The sequence below is a fragment of the Mus caroli genome, unplaced genomic scaffold, assembly GCF_978045245.1.
Source record: "Mus caroli unplaced genomic scaffold, Mus_caroli_1 scaffold_14, whole genome shotgun sequence".
NCBI classification, from domain to species: domain Eukaryota; kingdom Metazoa; phylum Chordata; class Mammalia; order Rodentia; family Muridae; genus Mus; species Mus caroli.
The window spans coordinates 86,648,438-86,672,294 of NW_028227269.1; the positions used below are offsets into that span (position 1 = coordinate 86,648,438).

Consider the following 23,857-nt stretch of genomic DNA (forward strand, 5'->3'; position numbering starts at 1 on the left):
CATCAAGGCTTTGTGTCTAACAAAGACAGAAGACTCTGTGGAGAGAGGACTTTAGCAGTTCAGTTCTGCCTGCTGTCTCTCAGCTTCCTGTTTGCTATGATGTGAAGTCCTTGGGAGGCCTCCTTACCACAGGTTCCCACCACCCTAGTGTTCTTGCAAGAATGTGGGGCCAAGCGAACTCTGACTGAACACTCTGAAATCATGACTCAGAAGGAATCCTTTTTAGAAAAAAACTTCTGTCAGCAAACTTGCTCTCGATCTGAAGAACTAATCTGAGGAGTTCTGGATTTGGCATTTATATGTGCATTGTCTGGGGCTGGGAGAACATTATCCATCTCCAAGTGGAGAATCTGATTTGAATATTTGATTTTAAATGTTTTCTCTGGTAGCTCAATAGCAATATCATCTGGTGTTATCATGTCTTTTTAGAAAAAAGTTTAGACTTATATATTTTATTTTATGTCTGTGAATGTTCTGTCTGCATGTCTGTCTGTCTGTCTGTATGCATGGGCACCATGTGTATGCCTGCTGCCTTTGGAGGTCAGAAAAGGATGTCAGATACACTGGAACTGGAGTTACAGATGGTCATGAGCCAGCAGATGCTGGGAATGGAACTAGGTTCTCTGCAAGTGCAGTAAGAACACTCAACCACTGACCACCTCTCTCTCTCTAGCACAGATCACTTTAGCTTCCTCCTCCTCTTTCTCCTCCTCCTCTTCTTCCTCCCCTCCTCTTCTTCCTCCTCCTCCTCTTCTTCCTCCTCCTCTTCCTCCTTCTCTTCCTCCTCTTTCTTTTCTTCTTCCTCTTCCTCCTCCTCTTTCTCCTCTTCCTCCTCCTCTACTTGTTTTTTTGAGACAGGGTTTTTCTGTGCAGCCCTGGCTGTCCTAGAAGTCACTCTAGAGAGTAGGCTGACCCCTAAGTCTCAGAGATCTACCTGCCTCTGCCTCTGCCTCTCATGGTGGGACTAAAGATGTGGGCCACCACGGCCTAGCTCATCATGGATTCTTAACTCTGCTGGTAGCTCCTCTCCCAGATGTGGCTCTATGATCTTTGTTGTCAGCTGTATGTGTCATGCTTTCTCTCCTTTATTGCTGCTGGTTAGCTTAGATAACAGTTGCTGTTGTCCCCCTCCCCCAAGCCCCATGGTGATATAGCTGGTTTGGTTTATTTCCTCAGGATTTAGTGTCATCAAGTGTTCTCAGAGGGAGGCCACTGACATGGTGCCTGTCCTCAAGGGTAAACTGAGTTAAAGAGTCAGATAGGGAAAGGGGCTTTGTAAAACCAGACAGTGGGATATGAAACCACTTCTGTTTAGCAAGTGCCTTTTGGAGCCTATTGTTTTCTTTTATGTGTTGAGGGGTAAAGACAGACTGTTTCATCTAGACCCAGCTTTGAAGGAGCCTCAGGTCATGGAGTCCACACATGATTTCAAAAACAGTCTAAAGCCAGGCACATGTCAGGACTGCTGCCCCGGTCAGATACAGGAGTGAACACTGGGGCCTGGGAGTCAGGAGGAGTATCCTAAGGAGACAGGATTTGAGTGGAACCTTAAGGTTAAATAGCCAGAAGGAGGCAGGAAAGTGTCCCTGGGCACTTTTATAAATCAGTCACTAAACTGTGCAATTCTTTTCTTTTCCTGTCTGAGGACAGTTTTATTAGAGTTTAAAGGGAAAACTTGAGGTCAGACAAGTTGTCATTCCCAGTAGCTGCCCAGAAGAGGGAGACAGAGAAGAGAAAGACAAACCCATGCTGTTTGAGTTAAGCTGGTGCAGAGGCAGCCACAGGGCAGACCAGCAACCATGGTGTGAATGGCACATTTAAAAGAGAGTGAACAAGCCAGGTTAGGCAGTCATTGTGCTCGCCTTGATCCCAGTACTCGGGTGGCAGAAGGAGGCAGATCTATGTGAGTTCTAGGCCAGCCTGGTCTACAAAGAGTTCCAGGACAGGACAGCCTGGGCTACACACAGAAACAATGAAAACCAAAGTGTGTGTGTGTGTGTGTGTGTGTGAGAGAGAGAGAGAGAGAGAGGGAGAGGGAGAGGGAGAGGGAGAGGGAGAGGGAGAGGGAGAGGGAGAGGGAGAGGGAGAGGGAGGGTGCAGGGGTGGGGGACATACTTAGGCTCTGGCTACCATCCAAAGAAAAAGACAGTAGATAAGAAGTGGAAGTATTGAGTTTTCACCCAGGCAGACCAACAGTGAATTGTCCATTCTCTGATGGCCTCTGGTCCTGGTTATCCTGGTTCGACACTCAGTGGGCAAACCTTGCTGATAGGCTGTAGTCAGCACATCATGGATGGTGGACTGCAATTAGGCTTTGTGAGTGTGCAGACTTTTGAATCTAAATCTCAGAACTTAGTGTCTGAGGTTCTTAGTTTCTCAGCTCTGAAAAGCTTGAAATTTGTTGGAAACCTGCGATCGTCTGATTGACTCTGGATAGAGGCCTCCCTCACTGGAAGGCTTCGGCCAGAAGATCTAGAGTGGAAATTCAAGTTTAACAGCATTCGTTTCTTGAATGTCTACCTGTAGAGTGTAAAATAGGCTGGAGATCAGTAATAAGCAGTAAGACCAGCCCTTGAATTCAGACAGTTCACAAAAACGGATGCAAATGGATAAGATAAATTTGGAGGTAGTGGCTTATCATCAGTTATGGACAGTTGTTGGTACATAAGGACAACTTGAGACTGGCCTCTCTGCAGGAGTGTTATTGTACCCACCCCCGGAGGCTATGAAGGATCATCCAGGCCAGTAAGATCTGGTGGCCGAGCACTCAGAGAGGTGGTCCCAGCATCTCCTGTGTGAGCCTCCTGCTTCAGGGCTTTGGGAGAGGTGTAGTTTTGATGTCCTCCGTGTTAAGCTTTCTCCTCCCTTGGTTCACAGACAGCTGTCATCAGCTATGACTACCTCACCTCCCTGAGGAGTGTCCCATATGGCTCTGAGGAGTATTTGCAGCGTCGATCCCAGGTAAGGGACCCAGGGGGACCCTCAGGGCTGGGTCAGGGTGGGAGACGTCTGAAGAGTGGGCACAGCCAGTTTACTTCCTGGAGAAAGCTGGGCTTAGGACAGTCAGAGCTGCTGGCCATGGGGTTTGGGATAAAGGGATCGGAAGACCACCTCCTCCTTTTGGTGCAGACGCCTTAGCACCTGTGAATAGGGCTGCCACTTTATATCAAACCAAGTCTCCCGTGCTAAGGTCACTACCTATGAAGTGCTGTTGGGGAGACCACTGAGTATTTCTGATGACAGCTGGGATGTAGGCTGCCTCTAGAGGGCTAATAACTTCTAAGCTACGTTGTTAGGCGTTGTTAGAGGTTAATTGTTTTTCTGTCCTCCGAAGGCCACTTGGGGCCTTTTGTAGGAGTGGAGCTGTGGGGCCTCACACCCCTCCTTCAGTCAGAGTGTGGTCACTGATGCAGATGTATTGGAGATGCCAGGGAGGTGGAAGATGAAGCACGAGAGGTCAGAGGGAGGTTGACAATAGGCTGGCGTGTCTTTGCTGTCCTTAGAGCATGCTTAGTTACGTTTCTGGGCTCAGCTTGGGCTCTCCTCTGTGCTGCATTCCTTCAGGGCATCCTCTCTGGGTGGATTAATTAGTTAATTAAAACATTTTAATTTAAACCTTCCACGATGTACATTTTAATTATCCACAAAAGTAACAAAAGCTGAGTAGTGTGTAGTGACCCGCCAACCCCACCCCATGGGACTGTCCAGCCTGCAGCTGAGCAGTGTGTAGTGACCCGCCAACCCCACCCCATGGGACTGTCCAGCCTGCAGAAGGATTTGATGTCGCCTTTGTCAATTATTCCCTCTTTTGTTTACTTAGCGCTCAAGTGCTTAAGTGAAACCTCAGGTGCCTCACTGTTTCAAGTATAAATTCTTCAGTATGAGTCTCCTCATAGAGAAAGAACTTTGATAAACCACGTGTATGAAGATGAGCAATTCTACAGTAACTTCTAGTTCATGTCCAGATTGCCCTTCTCCCAGCAATGCGTTTTTAAAGGACTTATTTATGAGTATGTGTGAGCTCTGTGTGTGTGTGTGTACATGTTGGGTGTTCTCTCTACTACTCTTTGCTTGGTTTCCTTAAGCCGGGTCTCTCACTGAACCTGGAGCAAGGAAGGTGGTTAGCCAGCCCGGTCATCCTCCTGTGTCCACCATGCTCAGAATGCTGGAGTTATAGGCGTGTGACCTGGAATCTGGGGATTTGTACCCCGATCCTCATGCTGGCTCTTGTACCCACCGAACCATCTCCCCATCCCTGAGATGTTCATTATCGTGAGTGTGTTCCATCCTGGACGCAAACCTGGTGTATGTGCTGTTTTGTTGACATTTCCTGAGTCTTTTAGAATCTATAACATTTCTTCTCTCTTCCTTTATTTTACTTTTTATTTAGTGATTCACCTGTTGGAGAACCAGATCATTTATTCTGTAGAATTTCTACATTCAGGATTTGGCTGACTGTACCCCAAAGTGCTATTTAATGGGGGATGTGTTCAAGCGGCTCACAAATCAAAATAGACTTTGAAACGGACAAAATGATCCTTCTTCCTCAGGTACTCAGTTTTCCTGCCTGGAGGTCATCATCATTTCCTGTGTATCTTTCCGGAGCTAGCTGCCTAGGATTTAATCACTCTGTCTTTATTCCTGCCATGGATGATCCTTAGTTACACATGTTTCTTTTAGACTGTTGGTTCTCTTACTCTGCAGACTGGGGCTCTTGTTTTGTCTATTTAATCTTCAGCTATAAACCCCTCTAGGATGGAGAAGGTTTCATGTCTGTCATTCTCGTCTTGGGGGACTATTCTAATTTTAATAGCCCAAGAAGTTAGGATTTGTTTTGCAAATGGCAAATGCATCCCCAAATTAGTGACACTTCGATAACATTTTCTCAGTTCTAACACATCCAGAGGTTGCCATTCAAGTTCCTGGTAACCCCGAATGGTCATCGTCTGGAGGTCCTCGTTGTATACTGAGCAGATAAACTAAAGTTTGTTTTCTAATAACTTTTGGTTGGCTTTCTCTAATTTTATCTTCTGTCTCTCCCTGAGTATTTTCCTTAATTGAAGTTTTAGGTTCCTCCCTTTAAGGTCTGTGCCTGTGGTCCATCTCTCTCATGTTGTTGCTCCTCCTGTTCCTCGAGCTCCTGTGTTCTCTGTTCAAGGTTCTGCCTCTACATTTAAACCTTTCTTTCTGTTGTAATTCTGACATTAGAGCATCTACCTGATTTTGATTTAGTAGCTTTAGTAAGTTATCCTCTAGACTCTGCTTCCAAATTTTATCTCTTATCTCCTTGCTGTTCAGTCTGATCTGTGAATTGTTGAATCCTTTTTTTCTAGTGTCACTTCCGCTCTGGTCCTCAACCTTTATTCTCCTCTTTCTATTGCTTCGCTTGACCTATAAAATCCTGAACCTTTAGTTCTGTGTTTCCTCTAGGCCGTGTTGCCAAGTCTGAAGTTTGTCTGTCTGTTGCTCAGTTTCATCTATGAACTTCTCTAGTGTTTGCCCTAATCCCTTTTCTAAGGCACATATTTTTTTTTTTTTAACTTTTTTTTTTATCTAGGGCCCTCCCTGTCTTTTGAGAAGACATAGTAAATCAGGAGAATAAATATTGCAGTAACCGTAAATTTCAAGGTGTCTATTTCCTTTAAATTCATCCCTGTTGAACCATTCAAAATAACATCCCGTTTATTATCAATTTATAATTGTATTACCAGATCCAGAGTCCTTTGTAACTCTGCCTCCCTCTGGCGTTCAATTCAGCACACTGCAGGCCTCTCTGATTCTTTTCTTCTCCGGGAGGAGTTGGTTGTAGAAAGACCAGATGCTTCTGTGCTTCTGAGCAAGCTCTCTGTCTTTTGTTTGGGTTGCAGCTGGCAGAGTGCACATTGATTTCAGGTAGCCTGCAGTGCAAGCAGTCGGGGAGAGTGGGCCTGGCTGTCCAGTGTAGGGAAGCAAGCATGGAAAGGCTCCCTCGGCATCCTTAGATGCCCCAATCAGGTCACTGTATCTTCTTGAAGACTACTTCACAGGCATTTGTGCTCCAGGGTCCCCTGTCCCTCCCTGGGAATCCTACAGGGCACTGCCCAAGTCCAGCTGTGGCCTGGGTTGCTGCCCTTGCCTGTAGCTCTCTGTCTGGGACTTGGGGAGGGATTCTCTCTGCAGCTCTCTGTAGACCCCTCAAACCCAGTTAGCTTTCAATCCACACATTGCTGCAGCCTTTGATTGCCGCCCTAGCTGTTTATTGTGAGTGCAGGGAGGGGCAGTGGACACTTATCTTAGGTTAGTTGGGTTCTAATTGATTTGATGGGCACCAATATGTAAACTTCCAACCCCAGTAAGCCCATGCAAAAACCACACAACTCAGTTACAAGATTTGTAAGCTGCACGCCTAGATTGGGCAGATTTATCACTACATTACTCTATTCACCAGCTGTGAGATCCCTTGCTACTTGTGGCTTCTCCAGGCCATGTAGTTCTGCTCTATCTTCCTTCTACCTCCTCTTCCTCTGTCTTCTTCCTCTTCTTTCCTCTCTTCATCCACTCTGAGACCTCCAGGCCCACCTTTCCCATTCCACTGCCCAATCACAAGCTCTAGCCTTTATTTGACCAGTTAAAATGGGGAGAAGGTTCACATGAAATAACTTGAGTATTTGATTCACTCCTTGTTGGGGCAGCCCCTCTTATGGAAGCAGAATTAACATCAGGATACAAACAGCACCAGGGCAACCCTCAATAGCTCTGGGGAGCTGGTAAGGAGGGTGCAGCCAGACCTTTGATGAGAGGCGACATGTGGTGGCTCTGTGTACCAGATAACAGGGTGTAGTTGGTTCCTAGGAGTTGTCCCTGGGAAGGGGGATCCAGCAGGCACAGAAGAGCATGACTAACTCCTGCAGGAGAGTTCTCATCATGACTAATAAAGGAGGCTAAGCATCCTCATGTCACTTCTTAAGCCTGCATCTCCAGGTTCTAGAGTATGTTAGAGCCAAGGCTGCGGCAGTCAGTGGCTTGAAGCATTTTTAGGGTTAGCACTGGCAGTCTGGCTTTGTGACTTGCTGCATCCTGGAGAAGGAGAAGAGAAAGCCTGTCGTGCCATGGTAGGCAACTGAGGGTTTAAGGTTGGACTCTGGAGAACTGGATTTCTGATGCCGAGATGCTTGCAACTGAGGTTTGTGTGACTGGACATGCTCACCCTCCAGAAGGACATCGCTCTGAGCATAGACATCCAGGCAAAAGGCTGGAGGTGACGACAGGAGAGGATGGAGCTGGTTCTGCATGAAGGATTGGGCTGTAGTGGGCTCCCTCTTCATAGGGAGCAACTGGACTTTTCTTTGGCGATCTATGTGTCCGTGTCTGTGTCTGTCTATGTGTCTGTGTGTATCTCTCTCATCACACAAATGCACCCATCCACACTCAAACCCCCACATGTACACTCACAGGTTTTATGACTTTGTCTTAGAAATTGATTTGGGGTGGTCCCTAGAGCCAGTTCTGGCCCATTTCTTTTTCAAATTTCAAGTTTCGCTTTCTGTCTAGTTAACTGAGAGTATAAGCTGTTGGCTTTTTTTGCCGGGAGTCATCTTGCCACTGTGATGAGAAAGCCCATCTGTGGGTGAAGTTGGTATTAAAGACTTGAGTTCTTTGAGTTCCTGTATTGAGTTGGATTTCAAGCCATTCTCTCACTGGACTTCCCGGTTATGCCCTCAGTGAGTTCTTTTTTTTTTGTTGCTTAAGGTGATCTGCATTTAATGTTAGTTAAAACCGAGTCTTAGTAATACAGGGAACTCTTGGAGAAGGTTGTCTGAGTTTGAAGTATGATTGGCATTTTGATAGGTTACAGGATGGTCAGTAATTCAAGTGAAATGATGCAGAGAGGTTTGTGTGGTCCAGGGTTGAAATGGAGGCATCATGGATCAGAAGCCTTTTCACCTGGTCTTAGTCCTTGCCAACGACCTCTGCTTCCCTTCTGTAAGAATGCAGTAATGGTCTTGGCCTCAGCTGTTGAATGAACAGAGAGGAGAAACTTGGTACTGAACTACTTTCTTTGTAGATGAGATCTTGAGACACAGGGTAACCTTGATGGCTCCTTAATTATTTTATGTTTTGTGTATGTGTATATGATGTCTGTACTTGTTTGTGTTTGTGTATGTGTGTGTGTGTGTGTGTGTGTGTGTGTGTACTTGTGCATGAATATGCTTGTGTGTTTGGAGACCAGAGATTGACCGTGGATATTTTTCCTTGATCTATTTTTGAGATAGGGTCTATTACTGTGCATGTGACTCTTTGACTCAGCCAGGCTCAGTGGCCAGTGAGCTTCAGGGGTTTGCCCAGCTCTTGTGTGTGTTGTCATACATAGACTTTTAGGTAAGTTCTGGAGATCCAAGGTCAGTGTCTCATGGCCTGCACTGTGCCACTTCACTGTCAGAGCCATCTCCCCAGCCTGCTCTTCCTGCTTCTTGCTCTCTTCACCCCATCTTCATTCATATAGAATCCCCGTGGATCCAGAGAGGGAAAGGCCCTTCTTCTTTTTCTTCCAGCCCCAGATTCCAGTTTGGCTCTTTCCTTTTCCTTATATGACACTTCTGTCTGTGACAGTAAGAACCAGCCATTTACTTTCTTAGTACATTTGCTATTTGGTTTAACTCTAGACAGCCTAAGACAGACGAGGTCAGGTGCATGCCGGGTGGTGTGGCCATAGACAGATGTCCTAAGGCAGACAAGATCCCTGAGGCCTACCGGAGCAGAGTGGCCTCACATGGGTGAGGTTGTATATTCAGGCAGTATTGAAGCTGACTCTGGACAGGTGGAGTTGAAACATATACTGTCAGGGACAAAGTGCTTTTGGCTGGGGCTCATGGGTATGATGTGGGGGACCGACTGTCCATGTGATAGATACAGAGATTACTTCAGTGTGTTTCAGTTGCATTTGTGTTGCTCTGAGCAGATATCTGACAGAAACATCTTACAGGAGGGGAGATTTATTTGGGCTCAGAGTTTCAGAGACATTTCAGTCCATCATGGTGGGCATGCAAGGCCGTGTGAGCATGACGCACTGTTCACATGAAGTCAGACGGAAGTGGTGCACTGGAGCCAGAAATGGAAGCAGGCGTAACCTTCAGAGGCCGGCCAAGCCCCGCCCAAAGGCTCTACCACCCATAAAATAGCAACACAAGCTGGGAATAGACTGTTGAAACAGCAACCTGTGGGAACAAACGTGGACATCCTGCCAAGCCACAGAGGGACTTGAGGGCAGGTTTCATATCATGGAGTAGAAAGCCACGGGACATTCTCAAGCAGAGTTTTGATAAATTTTCAGTGAATTAGAATGTTTAAAGTCACCAGGTACTGAATATTTCTTATTTGTTTATTTATTTATCTATCTACTAAATGTAAGTACACTGTAGCTGTTTTCAGATACCCCAGAAAAGGGCATCAGATCTCATTACGGATGATTGTAAGCCACCATGTTGTTGCTGGGATTTGAACTCAGGACCTTCAGGAGAAGAGTCAGTGCTCTTATCCACTGAGCCATCTCTCCAGCCCTCTGAATATTTCTTTAGCTTTTATTCTGTCTGTGGGATTGGGGTGGGGGGCAGGAGGGGAGATACAGGGAGACAGAGAGAGAGGGACCAAGAGAAACAAGAGACTGAGACAGATACACACACACACACACACACACACACACACACCCCACATAAAGTCAGAGACAGAGACAGACAGACTCCCTCCCCTGAAGTATGAGAGACAGACAGAGATGGTGGTGGGGTTGTCATAATACAGGAAGGCGCCTTGATCCCGACTGAGTGCACTATGCCTATTCAGCCTTCCAGCTGACCTTACCTTATATCACCGAGCAGACCACTGGGCCTGCATGAGGTGCTTCAGTTCAGCAGGATGCACTCTCTCTCTCTTTTAAATATTTATTTATTTATTATGAATACACTATAGCCATCTTCAGAATAGAGCATCAGATTCCATTCTAGATGGTTGTGAGCCGCCATGTAGTTGCTGGGAATTGAATTCAGGACCGCTGGACAAGCAGTCAGTGCTCTTAACCACTGAGCCATTCCTCCAGCCCAGGATGCATTCTCTTAATCATTGTGGTATTAAGACTTGAGGTGATGGGTAATCTGTTCTCTCCTTGCCTGAGAAGCAGAGCCAGGGAGACACAGGATGCCATAAGAAGAAGAACAGTGTCAGCTGTATTTCTGGTAGATGCTGGGCTGTGGCCTGAGGTTTGAGTCAGCTTGCTGAACATCACCTCCGAACTGGATAGAACTGGAGAGACAAGGCAGATATGAGGGCGGTTAAGCAGATCCAGAAGGCAAAGGAGGGAGGAAGCATGAATGAGCTGGACACACTGCTGCCCACCAATCGAGTCAGTGATTCCTCTGTCCAAAGCAGAAGAGAGGGAAGAGAGGTAACATCGTGCCCTCTTGAGACTCCCCACTCCTATGAAACCTAGGGGAGGGGTTCACCAGCAGCATGTAGGAGAGGGGGTGGATCTAAGGTAACCCCTGTCAGCAACTGGTTCCCAGCTAGGGGGTACAGGAGCCCTGCGTATGCATGCTGGAGCCTCATGTGGCACATGGGGACTGTGTAATTGTCCCATCGTCCCCCTGCACATGCAGTGCCTGTCCACCTGGTGTGGACCCTTTTCAGTGGATTTTCACACGCTGTGCCCCTAGGGCCCCCTTTCTCTGCTCTCCATTGTTGTCCTGAGCCTTTGTCTGCAAACATTCTGCATAGACAAGGGAAACTGAATCCTTGCTATCTCTGTGACTGGCTTCCTTAGAGTCTGATGAATTCTGCAGAGCCTGAGATGCACACAGTGTCCTGGGGTGGTGTCACCCGAGGATTGGTTCTCTGGGGTGAGGGAGGCAGTCTGTGACTGAGTTGGTACTTTCTTTTTAGCCTGTGTCCCCAAGTCTTTCTGAGCACCACAAATCCACGCAGTTCTCTGGAGGGGCCCTGGTCCTGAAGCCTTTCTGATGCTGAGCTTGGTCCACAGGTGTGGGCTTTGGTGTCGTCTGGGAGACGTAGGGGCCACACTGCCTCCCCTGAGGGGGAAGCACGGTGGGACTTCAGTTTCCCCCGAAGACTGGGCTCACCTGTGGTGGCTTTTCTGTAGGCCCAAGGACATGCCAGTATCTCCTTACTTGGTCTAGGCTTGATAGTGGCCTAGGGACCATGCCTTGGTAGTGTTCTATTTTGTCATATCTGCATATAGCCTTTGTATCTTAAAACATGAACATTTAAGAACTGGTATTGGTGGAATTATACCATTAACTCATTTTCTCCTTTTTAAATTAAAAAATTAGACTTAGTTTTATTTTATGTGTGCATGTTTTGCCCACATGTATGTATGTATGTATGTATGTGTGCCATGTGTGTGATTGGTGGCCATTGAGGTTAGAAGAAAGCATAGGATTCCCCTACGACTGGAGTTATGGGTGGCTGTGAACCACCATGTGGGTGCTGAGAATTGAACTCAGGTCTTCTTCAAAAGCAACAAGTGTCCTTAACCAGTGAGCCACTTTTTGAGTGTGTGTATGTATGTCTGTGGTGCTCAGTCCCCATGTGTGTGTGTGTGTGTGTGTGTGTGTGTTGCAGGAGTTCAGTCCTCTCGTTTCAGCGTATGCGTTCTGGGACTGAACTTGTGCTCAGTCTTGGCAGTAAGAGTCTTTACTCACTGAGCTATCTTGTTGGCATTTCATCTTCTGTGCTGCAGTGCTGATAGCACTCTGTGTACTACCTACAGCTGCCTTTTGCACCCGCCTTTTCCACATTGTCACTGGCATTAGGACCTCTTTTGAGAAGCAAGCCTAACACCATCTGTAAGGGATGCTTGGTCAGACCCTGGCTGGCACCTAACTGCCATTGCTGCCTTCTCTTCCCTGCTGAGTCTGGCCACTCTCTCTCTACTCTGCTCTTGGATCACCTTTTTAACTTTTCTTTTTGCATTTCCTGGGACTCACAGAAGCCTGGTGGGATGGGGTTTACTTCCACTGCTCCAAAGCAACGACACTTTCCAAGGGCTCGGCTGTAGTGACGAGGAACAGGCCCCTATTCTTCTGGTGGTAAGTGTTCTGCCTCTGACTGTGTGAGCTGAGTACCTGCATGTGTATATCTGTAGTGCCTTCTCACTGCCGCACCTGTGAGGTTGCTTTTAATTTCTCTGTCTTCCGTCTTCATGGGTGATAGGGATGGTGACCGTTCCATTCCTCACAGAGTCTGCACCTAATTCAAAGCCCTCAGCAGGGAAGGGACTGCGGAGACCCAGCATCTACTGGGTTTGCCCATCTTGGATGCATCCCAGCCTAGTGAGACAGTTTCTCTGATGTGAAGAGCAGGTAGGTGTTCACATGTACTGAACACTAATTACGCGACTAGTATGATGCTAAGGACTCTGTTATCTGTCTTAACTCCCTGACAGTCTAGCAAGGTAGATACCACTGTTCTTGTTGTGAAGGAACTTAAAAAAAACAAGTAAATTTCCTAGGTTAGAACATGAAGTACGGGGTTTCTCAATGCCGTCCTCATACATGTGGCATTATACTTTGTACTTCATCTTCCCCCTCCCACTGAGCTTGGCTTTGTTCCTCATCCAGCCGATTCCTTCTTCCCCAGACAGCCCCATTTCAGAGGAGGGAACTCTGGCATAGGTTGGTTAAGTGACTCTCCACCTCCCTATGAACGTCATACAAACGACTTAAAATGAGTGGCTTAATGCACAGAAGTTTATTCTCCTGTAGTTCTGGAGGCCAGAAGTCCACAGTCAAAGGATAACAGGGCTGGGCTGGTTCTGGGGGCCCTAGGGAAGAATCTTTGGTTTCCTCTGGAAGACCCAAGCAGCCCTATGACTGTATCTCTGCAATTTCTGCCTCCATCTTCCCTTGTCTTTCTTGTAAGGACAGTTGCCATTGTGCTCAGGCATATCTCCCTCTTATCCCAGATAGTCTAGGCTGATCACATCTGAAAATTATCAGTAATGCTGACAAAAGTCCTCTTTCCAAATAAGGTTACAATTATAGGTCCCAGGGGCTAGGATGTAGCTGTATCTATTTTTTGGAGGGGAAGGGGGTGGGGCAGCAGATAGGCTATTGTTAAGCACACCCCAGGAGCTCATGGTAGCACCCTTCCTAAACCTTACTGGTTGTGAGCATCCAGGACTCCTCAAGCCAACGGTCTCACAAGCATGGGTTCCTTGTTTCGTCAGAGAGTGAGGACTGTTATGTCCTGACATTCTCACCCGGCTTCCTTCCATGCCTTCAACTTGTAGCCATTTCTTCTGTAGCCTTTTGGGGTGTTCATCCTGGATGTCAGAATTCTCATACCTTAATGTTAATGTGTTCAGGAGGTCACTCAGGGGGGTGGGTGGGAGGACAGCTTCACACCTGGGAAGGTAGGATGAATGTGATACTCCTGCCTCAGTGGCCACACCTCTCAAATAGGAATGTGAGAGTAGCCTGATCCTACTAATGAGGTGTGGAGGAAGGAGATGCTGCTGCTGCAGTGGTCTGACTGCTTGTTAAGAGTAGCAGTCACAGGCTGCTCTTCGCTCCTGCTTCTCGCTGTTGTGGCCCCAAGCTGCTATTTTCTACCAAATTAAAATCCACTCAGTGCTTTTCCTGTCCCCAAATAAAAACTCCTCTCCAAGCTTTTGCCTGTTACAGCAAGACTTTTTAATAGATTCTGCCTCGTAGAGCCATGAGACATATGTCCAATTAGCAGAATAATTTTGCTTAAATATACAGATAAACTGTTGACTGACAACAGCGGCACGCATCTGAGGCTAATTTAAGGCAAAGTGGCTTGGGAACTTCGGTACTGCTCCTCCCCCATCTATGTTGCACCCCTCCCCCAACCTATTGTCAGGCTTTTCTTCTCTCTAGACCTTTTCTTGCCGACAGATCTCCATCCTGACCATCTAAATGATCATAAGGGGGCATCTCCATGCTGTGCTTCATCATTGGTCAGAGTATCCACGTGTGACTGTTCATATAAACAACTGAGCAGCTACTGCTTAGTGAACGGCTATGGTATGCCAGCCACTGTGTGGGATGCCGGGTATATGATGGTACACTCCCTCCTCCCCCAATGAGACAGGGTTTCTCTGTGATTTGTAGACCAGGCTGGCCACGAACTCAGAGATCTGCCTGCCTCTGCCTCCTGAGTGCTGAGATTAAAGGTATGCACTGCCGCCACTACCCTGCTACATTTTATTTTATTTTATCTTATTTTTCTCTTTTTGGTCAGTGGTCATTTATTGAGGGGATAAGAGGTGAGTTGTGGCACTCACAAGAGCATCAACTCCAAGAAGACAGGGGCTTGGTCTCTCTTGCTGCTGTATCATACACCCAGCACAGTAGGCACAGTGTATATTCTTTGTTGAGAGAAGGAGCAAGATATTTTGAGCTCTTGCTGAGTTGTTCCAAAGAAGATAAAATGTAGTCATGGGACAAATGAAGGTGAGGTTAAGGAGGGCTCTCTGACCTGGGCTGTGTCTGAAGAGCTATCCAGCAAAGGTGGAGGGTGGGAGACTGGGCGACTCTCAGAGGAGCCAGAGCTGGCTTTGTACTTCCCTGGGTTCTGTTCACAGGGTGATCTGGTTTCCTTTCCTGTGTCTATGTTACCTTGCCACACGGATGATGGCCGCTCTCAAGAGCTTGCAGTGTCCGTGCTGGTACATGGTCAGGGTCTGTACCTGAAAGCAGTGGAAGGTCCCTATCATGTGTCAATATCCTTTTGACATTGCTATAGACATGTAGCCATGGACAGGGATAGATGCCATATGGCTCCTGTGTGACTCTGGTTCTCACCAGGCCTTTATCAGCCTCCCTGCAGGACTGCAGGGCAATGGCAGAGTGTAAGCTGCCATGGGTAGAGCTTCAGGGATGGCAGGGCAGAGGTGAAGAGGGAGGCTGGGCTTGGGGAGAGACAGTGTGCCAGAGCATGGGGAATAGCCTCCAAGAATGTGTGTGAGCTAAATACCCCAGTGTAGACGCCACCGCACCATCAGATTTCACTTAGAAACACCATTTCAGAAATAAGGCATTTCAAGACAGCTACTATGTTATTTTCCTGTGTTTGCCATAACAAATTACTATTGAATGGTGGCTTAAAACAATATAGTCTTAGGGTACTGGAGGTCAGAAGCTCAGAGTGATTCTGTGTGGACAAAATGTGTCAGCAGGTGGTGTTCCCTGTGGAGGCTCTGGGGGAGCATTCATCTCTTTGATTTTTCTGATTCCTTCCCTCCTGTCCACTTCTCTCCTTCCTTCCTTCCTTCCTTCCTTCCTTCCTTCCTTCCTTCCTTCCTTCCTTCCTTCCTTCCTTTTCTCTGTCTTTCCTTTTTTTGAGACAAGGTCTCACTATTTAACCTTGGTGGGCCTAGAACTTATTGTATAGACCAAGCTGTCCTTGAATTCATAGAGTTCCTCCTGCCCCCGCTTCTGCTGTGTTTAAAGGTGTGTGCCACCATACCTGTGATGGTTTGAAAGAAAATTACCCCTATAGGCCCAGAGGGAGTGATACTATTAGGAGGAATGGCCTTTTGGAGTAGTTGTGGCTTTGTAGAAGGAGGTGTGTCACTAAGGGATGGGCTTTGAAGTTTCTGACGCTGCCTAGTGTCACTCTTTCTTCCTGTTGATCCAGATGTAGAACTCTCAACTCCTTTCTAGCATCATGTCTGCCTGTGTGCTTCCATGATAATAATGGACTAAACCTCTAAAATGGTAAGCCAGCCCCAATTAAATGCTTTCCTTAATTAATTAATTAATTAATTAAATAATTAATGTTTTTTGAGACAGGATTTTTCTGTGTTGTCCTGGTTGTCCTGGAGCTTGCTCTGAAGACCAGGCTGGTCTCGAGATCCACTTGCCTGTCTCCCAAGTACTGGAATTAAAGGCATGTACCACCACTGCCCAGAAAATGTTGTCCTTTATAAGAGTTGCCATGGCCATGGTCTCTTTCCAGCAATAGAAACCCGAATTAAGACAACACCTGACTAGCTTTCTGGTTTTTAGAGATGCCCCAGGTGTCTTGGCTCACGATCCTCTCTCTCTCCCTGTCTTCCAGGCCAGCATCGTCTGGTCTAGTTCTTGTGCTGCTGTCTCTCTAGTGCTCCCCTGCCTTTGTCTTCCTTTCAAGACCTGTGCAGATTTACCACTGTGTACCTGGGCAATGTCCCTCTCATCTCCCGATCTCAGGGTCGTGGGATTATTAGCAGCCTGATTTTCCTCTGCAGGGTGGGGACGGCTGTTGGCTCTGTTAGGAAAACAAATCTCACTGTGAAGAATCCCAGATGTCAATACAAAGCCTAGAGAGCAAGAAAATGGATGTTGTACCTGGTGCCTCTGCCTGAAATATGGTGTCCTAATTCTTGTTTACGTATCACTGCGGGACTTTAAGCTGTAATTCCCGTCTACTTCCCTAAACCAGTTCACTTTTCTATGGCATCACAGTGTCTTTAGTACATGTGATTAGACTAACAAGTGTCAATGTCATCTGTCAGGATTCTCTAGGTTCTGAACTTCCTAATGCTACAACACTTTAATACAGTTCCTCATGTTGTGGTGACCCCAACCATAAAATTATCTCGTTGCTACTTTATAACTGTTATGAATTGTAATATAAATACTTTATATGCAGGATATCTGTTATAAGACACCCCCCCCCCAAAGGGAGTTGTAACCCACAGGCCGAGAGGAACAGAACACAGAACATGAATGTATACAAAGTGGTATAATTAGATTAGCTGACCTGGACAGGTTGGGTAGTCCAGCAATGTCTCTTTGTTCACTGGAAAGGCTGAGAGCCCTGTAGCTTCTGACTGTAGGGGGATGGATACTTCTGCAGTTCTAGTCTGGCACCAAAGGCCTGGAAGATTCCCAGAGACCCACCAATCGTCAGCTCTCATAGGAAGGCCCAAGAAGCTGGGTTCTGGTGTTAGCGAAGAATAGCAGCCGTGGTGGTGGCAGCAGCAACAGCGGCAGAGTAGATGTACTTAGTCATAAGAAGCAAAGGCAAGCAGGCAAAAGTAGCATTGCTGCCATTTCCTCAGCTCTCTTTCTGTCTGGGCTTCTATTGGAAGGTACTGTCCACTCGGGGGACCTTCCCTTTAGATGATTTCAGACCCACTCAAGTTGAAATCACATTGTCTAACCACGACCTGTAGTCAGTTTTCCCTTGCTTCCCTACCTATCTTCACATGCCCCCGAACCTACTCTGCGTCACTCTCCTTCTAAGAGTGAGGCCTTCTTGCCTGTATCTTTTGAGGGTTTGTTTTGATTTCTGCTGTCAGCCATGAGAGTATAAGACTGTATAGATGTGAAAAAAAGACTGTCATCCCACATTCAGGCGGGTATCCTGAACAAGCACAGCGAGCCAAGAGGGATTGCAGGCTGTCTGGGTATGTTATTCTGCTCATGGCCTTGGCATTTGTTATTCTTGTCTGTAGCAGCCATTCCAGAAATGCCCCCACTTTTCCGGTCGCCGAGCAACTGTGAGAACAAATTAATTATGCATTTTCTCACTGTGTGTGATTAAGGGGCAGATGGAGGGAAGGGTTCTCTGTAGCTTTTCTGGCCATGAAGTTCCCAAATGGATAGTTTCCAGATTGACGAGTTCAGGTCCCCAACTCCTGTGGGCATCTGTGCAGGCAGGCTTGCTCTTTGGCAAGGGGAGCCCCAAGTTGCAAGTAATAACATTGTTATTCTCTTAAATTTGCAACTCGTTTACTGTCTGCTGAGTGCTTGTAGTTAGGCGCGCGACAGCTCATTTGTTGGGATTCCAGGGATCCTGGGACAACATTTTTTGCTTCACACCTCCCTAAATTATTGTTGGCGGTGTTGATCCCACCACTAGAGACAAATTCCTTCAGCCCAAAACTCCATTCCCTATTAAGATATAGGTGTTGGTCCAGGAGATGGCGGCTCATTGCCATGCAAGTCTGAGGGTCTGAGTTCAAGAAAGATAAATGTGTTGCTAAATGCCAGATAAATGTGTTGGTGCACACCCTTAATCCCAGTGCTTGAGAGAAGGAGGCAGGCAGATCTCGGTGAGCTGGAGGTCAGCCTGTTCCACATGGCATTCGCCATGCCAGCCAGAGTTCCGTGGTAAGACTCTTTGTAATTAGTTGCTTTTCTTTTGCTGTGATAAAACACCATTGCCAAGGCACTTACAGAGGAGCTGGGAACATGCACTCGTTGGTCAGGAAAGCTATCATTTTATTTTCTGTTTCTTTAGAAATACAATGGCATGATGCACCCAGGCCACCCAACTCATAACCCTGCCTTGGCTTAGACTCTCTTTCTAGTCTAGACAGGTTTTGAGCTTGGGATCCTTTCGCCTCCGAGGGCTGGGGATGCAGGCCTGCATCACCAGGCGTGGCTTGAATGCTGTTCTTTACTAACTGTAGCATCAGTTTCAGATCTTAGTTGATTTTGTTTGATATTTGCCCCTCCTCTCAGGACATATAGTTTGTCATGCTTTCTCTGTCATCTGCATATCTGTTCATTTTCCAATAGTTGTTAGATATTGTGTTTTATCTTTTTGGGTATTATATATTTTGTAATGAATGTTCTTAAATTTTGATCTAAGGCTTTGTTAAGTTTTGGGGGATGTACTGGCTAGTTTTGTGTCAACTTGACACAGCTGGAGTTATCACAGAGAAAGGAGCTTCAGTTGAGGAAATGCCTCCATGAAATCCAACTGTAAGGCATTTTCTCAATTAGTGATCAAGGGGGGAAGGCCCCTTGTGGGTGGTGCCATCTCTGGGCTGGTAGTCTTGGGTTCTATAAGAGAGCAGGCTGAGCAAGCCAGGGGAAGCAAGCCAGTAAAGAACATCCCTCCATGGCCTCTGCATCAGCTCCTGCCTTCTGACCTGCTTGAGTTCCAGTCCTGACTTCCTTGGTGATGAACAGCAGCATGGAAGTGTAAGCCGAATAAACCCTTTCCTCCCCAACTTGCTTCTTGGTCATGATGTTTATTCAGGAATAGAAACCCTGACTAAGACAGGGGACTAGTTGGATTTTTTTTTTCAGGTCTTGCTTTAATATTTGTTAATTGGAATGAGACAGTATTTAGGGTATCTCTGCTTACTGAGGCTGGAACTTTCTGAGTATGAATTATGACGCTTTTCCAGTCTGGGTGGTAAGAGTAGGCTACATGTGCGTCCTCGTACACAACTCTAATTTTGTGGAGTTTGTCTGGACTCTGTCATGTGTTGCATGTGTGTAGGCTGATGAGACTTAAGCTCAACATCCGGAGATGGACCTTGAATAGATTGCCAGCTCTCCTTTTTTCCCCTTAAATTAGATATTTTCTTTATTTACATTTCAAATGCTATCCCCTTTCCTGGTGTCCCCTCCGAAAACCCTCTATCCCCTCCTCCCCTCCCCCTGCTCATAACCCATCCACTCCCACTTCCTGGCCCTGGCATTCCCCTGCACTGGGGCATAGAGCCTTCACAGGACCAAGGACCTTTCCTCGAATTGATGAATAAAAAGGCCATCCTCTGCTACATATGCAGCTGGAGCCATGAGTCCCACCATGTGTGCTCTATGGTTGGTGGTTTAGTCCCTGGGAGCTCTGGGGGTACTGGTGAGTTCATATTGTTGTTCCTCCTATGGGGCTGCAAACCCCTTAAGCTCCTTGTGTCCTTTCTCTCATCCTCAGGTGCTCAGTCCAATGGATGACTATGAGCATTCACCTCTGTATTTGTCAGGCACTGGTAGAGCCTCTCAGAAGACAGCTATAACAGATTCCTGTCAGCAAACACAGCAAACCCACAATAGTGTCTGGGTTTGGTGACTGTATATGGGATGGATTTCCAGATCCATCCAGGGTTAGTCTCTGGATGGTCTTTCCTTTAGTCTCTGCTCTGCACTTAGTCTTTGTAACTCCTTCCATGGGTATTTTGTTCCCCCTTCTAAGAAGGATCGAAGTATCCACACTTTGGTTTTCCTTCTTCTTGATTTTCATGTGGTCTGTGAATTGTACCTTGGGTATTCCAAGGTTCTGGGCTAATATCTACTTATCAGTGAGTGCATACAATGTGTGTTCTTTTGTGATTGGGTTACCTCATTCAGGATGATATTTTCTAGTTCCATCCATTTTCCTAAGAATTTCATAAATTTTTTTTTTTTAATAGCCGAGTTTAATAGCTCAGTTGTGTAAATGTACAACACTTTCTGTTGAGGGACATCTGGGTTATTTCTAGCTTCTAGCTATTATAAATAAGGCTGCTATAAACATAGTGGAGCATGTGTGCTTACTACATGTTGGAGCAACTTCTGGATATATGCCCAGGAGAGGTATTGCTGGATCCTCTGGTAGTACTATGTCTAATTTTTCTGAGGAACTGCCAGACTGATTTCCAGAGTGGTTGTACCAGCTTGCAATCCCACCAGCAATGGAGGAGTGTTCCTCTTTCTCCACATCCTTGCCAGCATCTGCTATCACCCGAGTTTTTGATCTTAGCCATTCTGACTGGTGTGAGGTGGAATCTCAGGGTTGTTTTGATTTTGCATTTCCCTGATGACTAAGGATGCTGAACATTTCTTTAGGTGCTTCTCAGCCATTTGGTATTCCTCAGTTGAGAATTCTTTGTTTAGCTCTGTACCCCATTTTTCAATAGGGTTCTTTGGAGTCTAATTTCTTGAGTTCTTTGTATACATTACATATTAGCCCTCTATTGGATGTAGGATTGGTAAAGATCTTTTTCCAATCTGTTGGTTGCTGTTTTGTCCTATTGGCAGTGTCCTTTGCCTTACAGAAGCTTTGCAATTTTATGAGGTCCCATTTGTTAATTTTTTGATCTTAGAGCATAAGTTATTGGTGTTCTGTTTCAGAAAATTTCCCCTGTGCTCATGTGCTCAAGGCTGTTCCCCACTTCCTTTTCTATTATTTTCAGTGTATCTGATTTTATGTGGAAGTCCTTGATCCACTTGGACTTGGGCTTTGTACAAGGAGATAAGAATGGATCAATTTGCATTCTTGTACATGCTAACCACCAGTTGAGCCAGCACCTTTTGTTGAAAATGATGTCTGTTTTCCACTGGATGATTTTAGCTCCCTTTTCAAAGATCAAGTGACCATAGGTGTGTGGGTTCATTTCTGGGTCTTCAATTCTATTCTATTGATCTACCTGCCTGTCCCTGTACCATGCAGTTTTTATCATAATTGCTCTGTAGAACAGCTTGAGGTCAGGGATGGTGATTCCATCAGAAGTTCTTTTATTATTGAGAATAGTTTTTGCTATCCTAGGTTTTTTGTTATTCCAGATGAATTTGCAAATTGCTCTTTCTAACTCTGTGAAGCATTGAGTTTGAATTTTGATGGGGATTGCAAATACCATTAAAATCAGGGACTAGACAAGGCTGCCCACTTTTTCCCTACCTATTCAATATAGTACTGGAGGTTCTAGCCAGAGCAATTAGACAACAAAAGGAGGCCAAAGGGATACAAATTGAAAAGAAAGAAGTCAAACTATCACTATTTTCAGATGATATGGTAGTATATATAAGTGACCCCCAAAACTCCACCAGAGAACTCCTAAGCCTGATAAACAACTTCTGTGCAGTAGCTGGATATAAAATTAACTCAAAAAAATTAGTGGCCTTCCTCTACACAAAGGATAAACAGACAGAGAAAGAAATTAGGGAAACAACACCCTTCACAATAGTCATAAATAATATAAAATACCTTGGTGTGACTCTAACTAAGAAAGTGAAAGATCTGTATGATAAGAACTTCAAGTTTCTAAAGAAAGAAATTGAAGAAGATCTTAGAAGATGGAAAGATCTCCCATGCTCATGGATTGGCAGGATTAACGTAGTAAAAATGGCCATCTTGCTGAAAGCAACCTACAGATTCAGTGCAGTCCCCATCAAAATTCCAACTCAATTCTTCACAGCTTTCCTTTAGTATTATGTGTCTTTACATCTCTCTCCTCCCCTATGAACTCTTTCTGGACTTAACTCCAACTCTCAACTCAAAGTTGCTTTTTACAGAGAATCTGCTGTAATCTGGGACCACTGTAGGGTTCATCTTCCTTCCTTCTACCTTCACTGCTGGATGACTAGGGTCCAGGGATCCATCCCATAATCAGCCTCCAAACGATGACACCATTACATACACTAGCAAGAGTTTGCTGAAAGGACCCTGATAATAGCTGTCTCTTGTGAGACTAGGCCGGGGCCTAGCAAACACAGAAGTGGATGCTCACAGTCAGCTATGGAATGGATCACAGGGCCCCCAATGGAGGAGCTAGAGAAAGTATCCAAGGAGCTAAAGAGATCTGCAATCCTATAGGTGCAACAACATTATGAACTAACCAGTACCCTGGAGCTCTTGACTCTAGCTGCATATGTATCAAAAGATGGCCTAGTCGGCCATCACTGGAAAGAGAGGCCCATTGAATATGCAAACTTTATATGCCCCAGTACAGGGGGACATCAGGGCCAAAAAGTGGGAATGGGTGGGTAGAGGAGTCGGGGGGAAGGTATGAGGGACTTTTGGGATAGCATTGGAAATGTAATTGAGGAAAAACATATTCCCTGGTTCCTCCATTCATAAGAGAGTCAAGGCCTCATTCCCTTGGCTCTAAGTGTCCAGGACCAGGTCCCAGACTACTAGGAAAAGCTCCCGTTCCCTACAGCCTGCAGTCATGACTCAGCCAGCCGGACTGTCCTGTGTCATCCCATCTTTCCCACAGAACCCACAACAAACACCTAGTAAAAAAATATTAAAAAAAAAAACACTCTATTATGTTTCAAATGTGAATGAAGGTAACAGAAGTCCCTTTTCTAGGACATTAAGCCTTATGGCCTGGGAGACCTCCAAGTTTAGAAGATTGGGGTGCAGGGGTGACATTTTATGGCCTTGGTTGTAGTGGGAAGGGCGTGGTATGTTTCATTGGAGACTATTGATTGGACACTAGTGTGATGTCAGAGAGGCCATTGGATCTGCCCAGATCAAGGCAGGTAGGGGAGCAAATCTGTGTAGGTGATGCTGGTTTGTGCGCTCTCAGTGTGTGGAACTCAGGGAGACTGCTGAGGGAGCAAGCAAGAGACTCATACTAGCTAGTGTTTAACTTCCTATTATCGTTGGAGCTTTGGATGTCCTTGTGGGCACTAGAAGGCCTTTTATGCTCAGTAGCTGATTCTGAGAGAGCCGGTATCTCTCCTGGCAATATGGCTTCTTTATGCAAACCAAGTGATGCAGAACCCGTATTCCCTGGTTCCTCCATTCATAAGAGAGTCAAGGCCTCATTCCCTTGGCTCTAAGTGTCCAGGACCAGGTCCCAGACTACTAGGAATAACTCCCGTTCCCTACAGCCTGCAGTCATGACTCAGCCAGCCGGACTGTCCTGTGTCATCCCATCTTTCCCACAGAACCCACAACAAAGGCTTTTATCCATACTCTGTACTCACCCTGGTAGGTTTTCATGGAGCCCTATGTGTCACACCATGACTTCCAGGGATTGTGACTAAAAAATCTTAAACTTCTTTCATGATAAGTGTGTCTGTGTTTCTGCATCTTACTATACTTGATTAGAACACTTCTCCAGGTCCCTTAGTGTTGTGTCCGGCCAGCAGATCACAGCCTGGGTTCTAGCCTGGAAAGGCATTTTGGAAACCTGGAAGAGAAGAGGGGCTAGGCGGCGAGAGAAAGAAATGTAGCTAAGACAACATTCTGATCAAAGCTCAATTTTACTATTTCCAGATACTCAGTTATAAAGGAAGGGGGAGGGAACCCGATTTCCCGCCAAGTAATCTCGGGGTCCAGTAGCAGGACGATCACGTGTGTGCCTCCAAGCAACAAAGCGACAGGGTCCAGCAGTGGGCGTGGCAGGACG

General features: G+C 46.1%; 1 protein-coding gene across 7 annotated transcripts in view; it reads left to right on the top strand.

Annotated features, from left to right (window-relative positions):
* The window catches only part of Adck1 (aarF domain containing kinase 1), a 102,195-nt gene that overhangs the window by 9,016 nt on the left and 69,322 nt on the right, over positions 1-23,857 (top strand). For all 7 annotated transcript variants that reach the window (XM_021178948.2, XM_085830581.1, XM_021178949.2 and 4 more), the window contains exon 3: positions 2,878-2,961. In XM_021178948.2, coding sequence (XP_021034607.1) covers positions 2,878-2,961 — 84 coding nt within the window. The remainder of the gene's footprint in view (positions 1-2,877; positions 2,962-23,857) is intronic.